The 12,050-nt window shown below is 44.1% G+C and overlaps 1 protein-coding gene across 1 annotated transcript; it reads right to left on the bottom strand.

Moving 5' to 3' along the window:
- Nucleotides 1-6,070: 6,070 nt before the first annotated feature.
- On the bottom strand, nt 6,071-9,492 carry LOC149171299 (uncharacterized). Its single transcript, XM_089425922.1, has 3 exons — nt 7,811-9,492; nt 6,401-7,727; nt 6,071-6,310 (listed from the first exon to the last, which is right to left on the bottom strand). The coding sequence occupies exons 1-3, from the start codon at nt 9,490-9,492 to the stop codon at nt 6,071-6,073; spliced, it is 3,249 nt and encodes a 1,082-aa protein (XP_089282048.1).
- Between the last annotated feature and the right edge of the window lie 2,558 nt (nt 9,493-12,050).

Below are 12,050 nucleotides of genomic sequence, written 5' to 3' on the forward strand. Positions count from 1 at the left end.
GAATGGAACTGAGATAGAAATGCCTAATATAACAAATCCATTAAAGACAAAGAGGGTGAATATAGGATCAAAATATGAGCCAAAATTTACAATCGTAGGAGATTACTGAGATGAAGAAACAATCAGAAAAGTGACAGATCTTTTGCATGAATACCAGGATTTATTCCCCACTAAGTTCTCATATATGAAAGGCATAGTAGGAGACTTGGGAGTTATGAAGATTCCTTTGAAACCTGATGCGAAGCCAGTTAAGAAAAGGCCTTATAGACTGAATCCAAAATACAAAGAAAAAGTGAAGAAAGAACTTGAGAAAATGATAGTAGCTGGAATCATTGAACCCGTGGAAGAATCAGAGTGGGTAAGTCCTATGGTAGTACAAGAAAATAAAACACAGGGTGAAATCAGGATTTGTGTTTATTTAAGGAAGTTAAATGATGCATGTCTACATGATCCATTTCCTACTCCTTTCATCGATGAAGTATTGGACAATGTAGGAGGTCAGGAAGCCTATTCATTTATAGGTGGATTTTCAGGATACCATTAGATTAGAATTGCACTAGAGGATTGACATAAGACCACATTCGCTACAGAATGGGGCTCATATCAGTATACAGTGATGCCTTTTGGGTTGAAGAATGCCCATGTCTTATTTTCAAGAGTAGTGGTCACAACTTTCAAAGTATATTCACATGTTTTTGGAAACATGTTGCGAGCTTAAGGTTGATGCTCGACACATGCAGGTAGTATCACATTTCTCTGAATATCAAGAAGTGTATATTCTGTGTACCTTTTGGTATATTGCTAGGACACATTGTTTGCAAGCAAGGATTGATGGTGGATCTTGCGAAGATTTCTATCATTGTGAATTTACCTCCACCGAAGACCGTGTGGAAGCTTCTCACCACATTGGGACATATAGGATATTATAGAAAGTTTATCAAAGGATATGCGTAGATCGCTGTGCCTATGGAAAAACTGCCGAGAAAAGATGTAATGTTTCTATGGAATGAAGAGTGTCAAAAGAGCCTCGACACACTAAAAGAAAATATGGTGACTGTGCATATCTTGGTTTTTCGAGAATGGAATAAGGACTTTCATGTTCATATGGATGCTTCATGCATAACTTTAGGAGTAGTATGGGCACAGTCTGGTGCAAGAGAAATAGATCACCACATAGATTTTGTAAGTAGGAAATTGTCTAAAGCAGAGAAAAACTATACAACCATAGAAAGAGAAGGTCTAGCTATGGTATTGATCCAAATGGAAAATGGCATCAACCCATGGTACTCATCCACCCATATTATTCATCGACCCATGGAATTTACCCATGGTATTTTAAATGGCAACCGCCCGTGGTATTGTAAAATCCACCCATGGTACTCATCCACCCATATTATTCATCGACCCATGGAATTTACCCATGGTATTGTAAATGGCATCCGCCCGTGGTATTGTAAAATCCACCCATGGTATTCATTCACCCATGGAATTGACCCGTGGTATTGTAACTAAGAAATACTATAAGTAACAAGTCACATTTTGTAAAAGGACAGATGGTCCGCCACAATGTAGCCTTTACAGTTATTATCGGATTTAATAAAAAGTTTCTTTGTGGTTTTTGTTTATTGGGAATTATCCTTTTTTTTTCTTCTGGAAATTTCAATCTTTCAGATCTTGGGGGCCTTTCCCCCAAGATCCATTTCAAGTTTTAGATCTTTGGGGTCTCTCCTCCCAAGATCCATTTCAGTCTCTTAGATCTTGGGGGTCTCCTCCTAAGATCCGGATCAGTGGTATCAGAGCAGGTTATGATTCCATGGGAATGAGGGTTTGATGCATATTTCAGTTTCAAATTTTACAGCAATATTCAACAAACTTTAGGCATGTGCTACAACCTCCACAGAGCACTTTCTTGGGTCAAGCAGGAAGAATTTTTCTTTTTTCATTTTTTTGCAAGTATTTTTTTGGGCAGTGACATTGCAGATCAAATCTGAAACATTTGGTACAAAATTTACAAAAAAAAATACCAGATCTGGATTCCTCTTGAAAAATCACCCAATTTAAAAAAAAAATGGGTCGAATTGGAGTTTGGATGTGGGAGATATCACTGATTTAAAATCAACTATTTTATCAGAATTTTTGTGACGGCGGAACTGTTGCAGCGCGAATCTGAGATCTCAAAGTGTCTAGATAAGGATTTACAACTCATGGGAAGATGAAAAATGATCCTTCTACTTCTAAAAATACGTTATAATAAATATTCTGAGTTATATTGGCCGAGTTATGTCCATTTTAATTCTGGAGCAGCATTCGGAGTGGGTTTCCATTGGAGACGTGCCCTCCCACCCCACTTTAGTAGGCACCTTCTTCACATTCATCAGTTTCAACATAGCAACATTCGGCTTGGGTTATTTGGAGACATGCCCTCTCACCCCAGGCTATGTAGGCACCTGCTACTTCATCAGCAACCAACATCATGGTTATGGGTCAACCACATACAATCCTTGTCATCGAAGTCCATTTGCTAGGCCGCACACTATCAGAATCACAGTTGGTCACAAGCATTACAGGGTATCTCTATCCTCGGATCTTCGTTTATCAGGGGTTTGGGTTAACCACATAAAACCCTTATCTTCAGTGGTTCTTCATATTCAACAAAGGCTTCGCAGGAGGGAACTTTACGCAATGGGGACCATTGCTTCTTAAGGAGGGAGGAATGATCCGAATGGAAAATGACATCAACCCATGGTACTCATCCACCCATATTATTCATCGGTCCATGGAATTTACCCATGGTATTGTAAATGGCATCCGCCCGTGGTATTGTAAAATCCACCCATGTTACTCATCCACCCATATTGTTCACCGACCCATGGAGTTTACCCATGGTATTGTAAATGGCATCCGCCCGTGGTATTGTAAAATCCACCCATGGTATTCATTCACCCATGGAATTGACTTGTGGTATTGTAACTAAAAAATACTATAAGTAACAAGTCACATTTTGTAAAAGGACAGATGGTCCGCCACAATGTAGCCTTTACAGTTATTATCGGTTTTAATAAAAAGTTTATTTGTGGTTTTTGTTTATTGGGCATTCTCCTTTTTTTTTTCTTCTAGCAATTTCAATCTTTCAAATCTTGGGGGCCTTTCCCCCAAGATCCATTTCAAGTTTCAGATCTTGGGGGTCTCTCCTCCCAAGATCCATTTCAATCTTTTAGACCTTGGGGGCCTCCTCCCAAGATCTGGATCAGGTATATGCATTAAATAAATTCAGACATTATTTGTTGGGATCACATTTATAGACTTTCACAAATCAATCCACACTAAATTTTTTTTCCACTGGAAAAATCAGTAATTTCCATTAAAAGTTTAGAAAATTACATAAGTAGATGCCTTGGCATTGCTGTGATGTTCATTCAAAATCACCTCGCAGGGTGTTGATCAGATCATGTTGCAAAAATAAGGAAAATACATCTATGTGTCTGGCTGTTTTAGCCTGTTCGAGATCGCATAGGATCCATTTGCATACAAAATATCATCCATTTTTATGTACAGTTCATCATGACAAAAAAGCTTTTCTACTGTCGTCTATCGGGACTATTGTCCCGCTGGTCTCTGTGATCGATATATGGTCTATGATAAAACCTGTGTTCTTCAGTCCCCTGCTGCTCCACAATTAGCCATTCGCCTCTGGGAAGTACCGAGGCCTCTTTGGATAGTTTGTCAGCCTCACAGTTATGCTCTCTGTAAATGTGTAAACAGGAGAAATAATTAAAAGCAGCTTTGAGAGTATGTGCATCAAATAATAAATTGTTGAGTGTGTGAGCATGGCATGTGGAGTCATTATTGATCCAGTTCACAACCACCATAGAATCCCCAAATACATTCAGATTTGTGCACTGATGAGATAATGCGAAATGCATTAAATTTCGAATGGCAGATAGTTCAGCGAAATTATTCGATCCTGTGCCGAATCCCATTTTTACAAGGAATCTGTGCTGTTCGTTTATATGTAGAATAAAACCTCCTCCACACCCTGTTTGATTTGCTGCCCCATCGAAGAACGCCCATGGGGTCGATCTATCAATGGCAGGCATCGCCCGAATCGTCCTGGTTCGTGTGGGGGGAGGGTCGGGTAGTTCATGGTATGCAGCGAGGATTTTTGTTCAATCTGTGGCCAATTCACAGCCTGTTCCTCGAATATCACACGGTTCCGTGCGAGCCAAATGTACCATGATGCCACGAGGGGGAGGTTTAATAACTTGGAGCCCGGATGGCTTTGGGTCCAGGTGGACCATGCACCGGTGAGATCATCTCCAGTCCAGGTCCTCGCAATGCCCAGGTGAGTGCAAATATTGTTCCATAGCGCGAGTACAGCCGGACAATGGAGGAGTATGTGTTCTGTAGTTTCGGATGCCGCCTTACAGAAGATGCACCATGAGGGACCGAAGACGGCTCTGTGCGAGAGATATTCGCCTGTGGGGACGATGCCTTTGAGGGCACACCAGAAGAATAATCTGGATCGGGGAGGGGCGATTAATTTCCAAATGTTATGCCACCACGAGGGCAGGTTATCAGGTATCCTGTGAGAAATGAGTTCTCTGTATCCATATTTGGGAGCGTATATACCATGATCCGCCTTGCACCATATGAGTTCGTCAGGTCCCTGTTTGATGCGGATATGGGATTCGGTCAAGGCATGTATGTATTCATTCCATTCCTGGTGCCACTGCAGAGGGAGATCGAGCTGCTGTGCAGATTTCCAAGCTTGTGAGAAAATGTCTGTGCGCTGTTGATCTGCAATATGGACAAAATTTCGAATATTCCGATTATGGAGATGAGTAATGAGGTCGCGTGTGAGGGTGTGCCTGCCCCCACAATTGATCCACGGGTCCATGCCAATCCTGCCCAGCGACCCATCGTTGATTCTCCATACAAGGTTATCTCGGATGAGTGGAAGGGAGTGTATCAGAGCCTTCCAGATTGATGAGCATCCCTTCGATGACCAAGATGGTAATCTAGCCCAGTCCATTATATCCTGGGGCCAGATGTATTTGTGATAGGACACATGCGCCCAAAGATTTTGACTAGTTAATAGGGTCCATCCCATCTTGGCTGCAAGTGCCCTAGCGAAGTCAGGGAGGTCTTTGAGACCCCAACCGCCCCATTTTTTGGGCAAAGAGATCTTCTTCCAGCTTATCCAAGCATACAATCTTTTGTCCTGATTTCCATTCCAGAGATAACGGTTGCAGAGCTGCTGTAGCCGTCCGAGGATATTCCTTGGTATCCATGCTAGTGCCATCCAGAAAACCGGTGTAGCCTCTAATACTGATTTGATGAGCACCAATCTGCCTGCCCTAGAGAGGAATCTGAAGCTCCAGCCCGAGAGTCTTTTTTCCAATTTGGCCACCAACCAGACCCAATCCGCAATTCGATGACAGGTAGGCTTCAGATTGAAGCCCAAGTATTTGAGGCCTCTGTCCAGAGGGTGCGCATTGTAGGGGAAAGCCTGAAGGGCTAGCTGAGATTCTTGTACCGAAGTATGGGTACAGGTGATGGTTGATTTCAACTGATTTGGTAACATACCTGTTGCAGCAGAGAAGAGTTGCAGGATCTTTGAAAAGGTTCGAGAGTCCCGGATACTGCCATCAAGTATGATGAGAACATCGTCCACGAAGAGCAGGTGAGTGAGAAAGCAATGATCGGATATACGAAGGCCCCGGATATCTCCAGATCTCTTGGCAGAGTCCATGAGTCGGCTAAGTCCTTCCATGACCAATAGGAAGAGCAGAGGAGATAGGGGGCATCCCTGTCTCAGTCCTCTCTCAGAGTGAAAAAAGGGGGAGGCCGATCCATTAATGAGAATGCTGAATGTGGGAGATGATATACAGGCCATGATCCATGTTATGAAGGAATGGGGAAAACCCAGATGGATGAGGATCATTTTGATGTAGAGCCAGCTGACCCGGTCAAAGGCTTTGGAGAGGTCAATTTTGAGGAGGATGGCCTTTAGGTGTCTGGACCATATGGAGTGTATGGCTTCTTGTGCCAGGCCAATGGCCTCATGAATCTACCTAGATTCGAGGAAGGCAAATTGTTGCGGGGCAATGGATCTGGAGAGGATAGGTCTAAGACGGTTCGCGATAGTCTTTGAGATGATTTTGTAGAGGCAATTGCAAAGGGAGATCGGTCGGTAGTCATTGAAGGATTCAGGCGAATCAGATTTTGGTATGAGTGCAATGAAAGTAGAGTTGATGGCATGATAAATGGATCCTGTGGTTCTGCTCTCCTCGACTACGTCCAGAAGATCCTGTCCCAGAACATCATAGAAGGCTAAATAGAATTCAATGGTCCATCCATCCGGGCCGGGGCTCTTATCTTTTTTGAACCATTTCAGTACGCCTTCCAGCTCCTCCGCCGTAACTGGATCATTGAGAGCCTCCTCATCATCCTCTTCCACAAATCTCGGGAAGTGATTTGCCACATTGATGATATCTGGCAAATTTACTTCGCGGGGACTCTTGTATAGATCCCTGAAATGTGAGATGCCCAAGTGTGCGAGCTTGTTGAAAGTGTCTGCAGTTCCCCCATCAGGGGTAGGGAGCTTCCAGATAGTATTGGATGCTTTCCTGCCTTTGGTGAAGCTGTGGAAGAACTTTGAGTTTTCATCCCCTGCTTGAATCCATAATGCCCTACTCCTCAGTCGGATGGATTCCTCTCTCTCATTGAGGATCTTTGCTTTTTGATTCTCCAGAGCAATTAACTGACATTTGTCTGCAGCTGATATGAACCCCAAGCCCCTCTCATCGGTGAGTTTGGATAACTCATCCTCAATATGGGAAAGCTGTGCAATATCACGAGCTTGTTTCTCCTTTGCCCAAACAATAGATATATGTTTAATCTCCGAGAGGTTCTTGCAGAATCCTTTAGCAAGTGATTCTGTGCCTCTGATGGGGTGTGCGGACCAGTATTCAGTAATCATCTTGACATAGGATGGGTCCTTCAGCCAGGTATGATTAAATTTGAAGGGAGCCTTGGGTTTTTTGAAGGGGCCCTGGATCTCCAGGTATATAGGGGAGTGATCCGACAATCCCCCCGAGCCAACCCATTGTTTGTATAGCTGCAGTCGCTGAAGGAGTGTCTCCTTTATGAGGAATCTGTCTAGTCTGCGGGCTAGAGCAGCTTCCCCAACCCTTCTGTTCCTCCAAGTTGGTAAGATTTTCTGCATGGGGATATCAATAAGATTTGTATGCTCCAGGAGGTTTGTCATGTAGTCTGAGATGGAGTCAATTTGTGCAGCCGAACCCCAAGATTCCCTGAAGCCCAGAGAAAAATTAAGGTCTCCCCCAATAATGACCCGGTCTTCACTTGTTATGGAGAGGTGAAGAAAATGTTGCCAGAACGATTCTCTCTGGGTGCATGGGGCATATACATTGATAATACGGAGATTCATACCCAGATCAGAGGAGAATATGTCAAGTCCCAGGAAACCCGTACCCCCCCAAGTCGAGTCCACCTTGATAGAGCGAGGGTTTGTACCAATGGCCAGGCCTCCAGATCGACCAGCGGCATCAATAGCAACGTAATTCCAGCCAGGGGTCAATGCTTGCATAGCACGAGTAATCTGATCTGCGGGGCAGAGGGTCTCCTGTAGCATAATGATATCAATAGGCTCAGTTTCAATGAGCCTCTTCATGGCTAGTTTCTTGGAGGAACTAGCCAATCCTCTGCAGTTATATGATAGGCACTTCATGGGGGAACACCTCTCGGGGTGTGTCCTGCTCTAAGGACCCCGTCTATGGTGGATTGCCTGCCGGATACAACCTCTGCTCCAGCTAGTTTGATAGCCTTAGATAGGTGGGATTTGCGCCCTCTGATATTCGTGGATCCCCCCTCTGGTACCGCAATGCCCAGACCCGAGTGCTTTGCAGGGGGCGCTTTGGCTAGAGATCTAGACCGAAGGAAATAGGAATGTGGAGGGGAGGATTCCAAAGGAGAGGGGGAGGCGTTTGCCAAGGGAAAGGTGGTGGCTATGATGGGATCAGTGCAAATCAGGGAGGGGGATGATAGTGCACAGTGAGCCATGGAGGTCTGTGAAGAGGATCCACAATCAATCATAACATCAATAGAAGATTGAAAAGGAGGGGATAGAGAGCCGGAGACCATACCCGCTTCTGCCGCCGAGCGTGCCCTGGTTCTTGGCGGAGAGGGTTGTTGAAGTCCCGGATCGACCACAGGAGAGATAGTCGCCGAGGGCGGAGCCGAAGAGGTAGGTTGAGCCGTGACAGGAGATGCCGTTCTGGTTGAAGCCGGGGTTGCTCTCGGTGATTCATCTGCTTTCTTGTTGAGGGGGCAGTCCTTCGCCAGATGTCCCACTTTGTGACATCTTCTGCAACGGAAGGGAACTCCTTCGTAGTCAAGTAACTGTGCTCTGATGCACCTTCCCCACTGAAGCGTGATCTGCTCCTCGAGTCCATCCCAAGTGTCTAGATGGACCAAAATTCTTGCAAGGGTTCGGTTCCCAGATTCCACATATGTGCGGTCATAATCCAGATATGTCCCCAGGGCATTTCCAATTCTAATGAATACTTCTTCTGCCCAGAAAGGCAGTGGGAGACCTGGCAAGCACACCCAAATTGGGCCGGCTCCGAGCTGTTCGCGCTCTGGGTCAAAGAGGGGGTTCCATCTCTTGAGGAGAACCGGAGCCATTTCTATATGCCAGTATCTGCCCAATACCAGATTGGTGTGGCTTTCCTTGGAGAATTGAAGGGAAAACCATCCTCTAGGGAGAACATGTACCGTGGGAAGGTCGGATAATACCCCACCCCAGATCTCCTTTACCCACAGATTGAGCCGCTTCGCCGAGTATGTCCTTCCCCTGACATGCCCTACCAAAACCGTGTTAGCCATGTCGATGAGCCCGCCGAGAGGCTTTGATTCGTCAAACTTGATGGTGATGTCCTTTGATGTGGACTTGATGCACTTGATCCTCTTAGTGCCGGTGCGAGGAGCCGACGGGTGATCGACCAGGGGGTTGATAATACCTTCCAGCGATGGGGATTTAGCAGGCTTAATTTTGACAGCCGGGGTTTCGAAACAGCCGGAGGGTCGAGCTCCCGGATGAGGGGGGTGAGATGCAGGGGGATCCGGATGAGGGGGAGAGGGGACCGAGAGGAGAGGGGGGGAGATCGGATCAAATGAGGGCGACGGGGGAGTGTGAGATGCCAAGAATTGTAGAGAGCCCGGTGAGAGAGGGGGGACCTCGAATGGCGGCGATTCGATAGGGGAGGTACCGGCATAAGCCTGAGAGGCGCGGTGGACGGCCAGCGAGACGGAGGGCGGGTACTGCGGAATGTCCGGGAGATCTGGTGCAGACGAAGAGGATGCAGCAAACTGAGAACGGTTCGTGAAACTAGGGTTTCCAAAAATGACCTTATCCGGCGAGGGGTCCTCCGAGAAATCCACCGCCTCTAGCTCCCTAGAGTCGTCCATAGCTGTCTCCAGATCAGCAACCGAAAGTGATGGCGGAGAATCCAATGGAGGTGCAGTAACTGTGAAGGTCCTGATCCGTGTCTGCGATGGTGAAGCGAAACCTGTGGTAAGACCGCGTAAAAAAATAAAAACCTCCTAGTAAAAACCCTTATCTGCGACGTGCCTGCGGTCGACACGTTGATCTTCAGCCGAGTCCTTTTCGCGAGTGCGCCATCAGAGCCCTCCCAATCCACACTAAATATTTGGTAAACAAGACTATTTTATGAGGAAAAATTTGTAGGTGGCTATTACTATTTCAAGAGTATGAGTTTGAAGTTATTGTTAAGACAAGAAGACTAAATGTTGGACCTAATCATTTGTCGAGGTTATAAACAAGAGAAGAACCAAAACATATATAGAGGATAATCTTCCTGATGTACAATTGTTTTTTTATGAGAGTAGCAGATGAGCACTTCGGTGATACTATTCAGTTCGTAACCATAAGAGTGGCCCCTTCAGAAAACACTACGCAGTAGAAGAAAGGGTTGGATGTTAAGGTAGCATATTTTTCACTGGTTACAAGGCATTTGTATAAATAGGGACTAAATGAAATACTGTGTAGGTATGTTCTTGAGCACGAAAGACAAATAATTTTGACATAAGCTCATAGTGGCACAACTGGTGGAAATTATTCAGGGAAAACCACTGCAGAGAAAATATTAAGAGTAAGACTATGGTGGCCTACATTACACAAATATGAAAAGGAATATTATCATGCTTGTGATATCTACCAAAGAATAGGAAAAAATTTAAGAAGAGATGAAATGCCACACGTACCATAGGTAACATTGCAAGATTTTGAAAAATGGATTAGTGATTTTGTGGGACCAATCAATCCACCAGGGAGAAAGACTGGTGTGAGGTATATAATCGTTGCAGCCAATTATCTGACTAGGTCAGCCAAAGCACAACTTGTGAAGGATTGTAGTGCAGAAAATGATGTGAAGTCCATATTTGAGTATATTTTGTCCAGATTTGGGTGTCCAAAGATATTCATGAGTGATCAAGGGTCACGTTTCTTGAATCAAAACATTGAAGCATTAACTGAGTAATTTTAAGTTTGCCACCAGAAGTGCACTCCTTATCATCTTCAGGAAAATGGAACTATGGAAGAATTCAATAAGATTCTAGAGAATTCACTCACAAAAGTGTGCAATGTGAACAAAAATTACTGTGATCTAAGGATTCCAATGGTGTTGTGGGCATATAGGACAACATGCAAGAAAATGATAGGATATACACCCTATGGAGTATCTGGACAAGAAGAAATCATGCCTATGGAGTACATTGTGCCAAGTTTAAGAATTACAACCTTCACAGACATGACAGACTCTAATATAATGGAAGAAAGGATGACACAATTACTTGCTCTAGAAGAAGACAATTTAATAGTAGGTTTTCATTAGCAAGTGCAAAAGAAATGGAGAAATCCTGTCATGACAGGCACATAAAACAGAAAACATTCTAGGAAGGAGATATATTATTTTTATATGATAGAAAACTCACAAAGTTCCTAGGAAAATTTAAAACACATTGGTTAGGATTGTATATCCTCAAGCACATCTCTAATGGTAGTGTAGTTCAGCTTGCGAAGTTAAATTGAATGGTAGCAGATTGAAGGTATAAAGGGAAGAATCTGTCCCTGGAGCTTCACACTGAAGAGTCTTAGTGCCACCTGCAATTGAAAGTGGGCGCTGGACTATAAACTACTTTGTAGAAGGGAACTTCACCAAAGGAATATTATTGCGTGATATTCAGGTGTACATCAAAGTCTGGAAGAACTGCAACGAAGGAAGGATTGTTGCACCACAAGGGAAGGTTCGTCAAAGTTCGCAAGAAATATGAATGTTGGAAGGAAAATGTTTCTGTTAAAACAAACATACCCTTAAGAGGCATGGGAGAAACACATTTATGAAGCACAGTTGGCCAGATCTATCGTCATGTCTGCATTGAATGAGAAAGATCTAATCTAATCATGGGGTTGGAAATTAAAATTTGTTGTAAAAGCCATGTCCCGCTCCACATTTTACACTATGATATTTGGAGAATTCAGTTTGAAAATTTGTGACCAAGTGTGAGACACATGTGTTTTTGTATGTCTGAGAGAAGTTTTGAAGAGATTTCTAAAGAGTTTGCATAAAAAGGAAGAACAAGCATCATGGAAGCCCAGACTGGTAAATCCACAGCATCAAGTATACCTATGCTCCCAACGCGCGCAAGGTCACTGTGAAAACAAGTAGCCACAAAAGAATGACAACAAAGAAGACAAGAAAAGAGACCAGCCAGAGCCTCTAGAGTAGAGCTAAGGACATCCCCAAGAAAGAAGGTAGAAAAAGTGATCCAGGAGGATCTTGTCAGATCAGTTGCATAGGTTCAGTTTCGTCATTAGCATTTAGTGTCTGGTGTCTTCAGCTTCAACAATGATGTTTATGGTTTAGGTTGTCTAGTGATGTCAATGGTTTTCATGGTGTTTAAAGGATAGGGTTTTGTACCTAGTTTTTGACATGTGATTATCATCC

Source organism: Pinus tabuliformis, chromosome 4_2, assembly GCF_031772625.1.
Source record: "Pinus tabuliformis cultivar Carrire ecotype Pingquan chromosome 4_2, CPIR1, whole genome shotgun sequence".
Lineage (NCBI taxonomy): Eukaryota > Viridiplantae > Streptophyta > Pinopsida > Pinales > Pinaceae > Pinus > Pinus tabuliformis.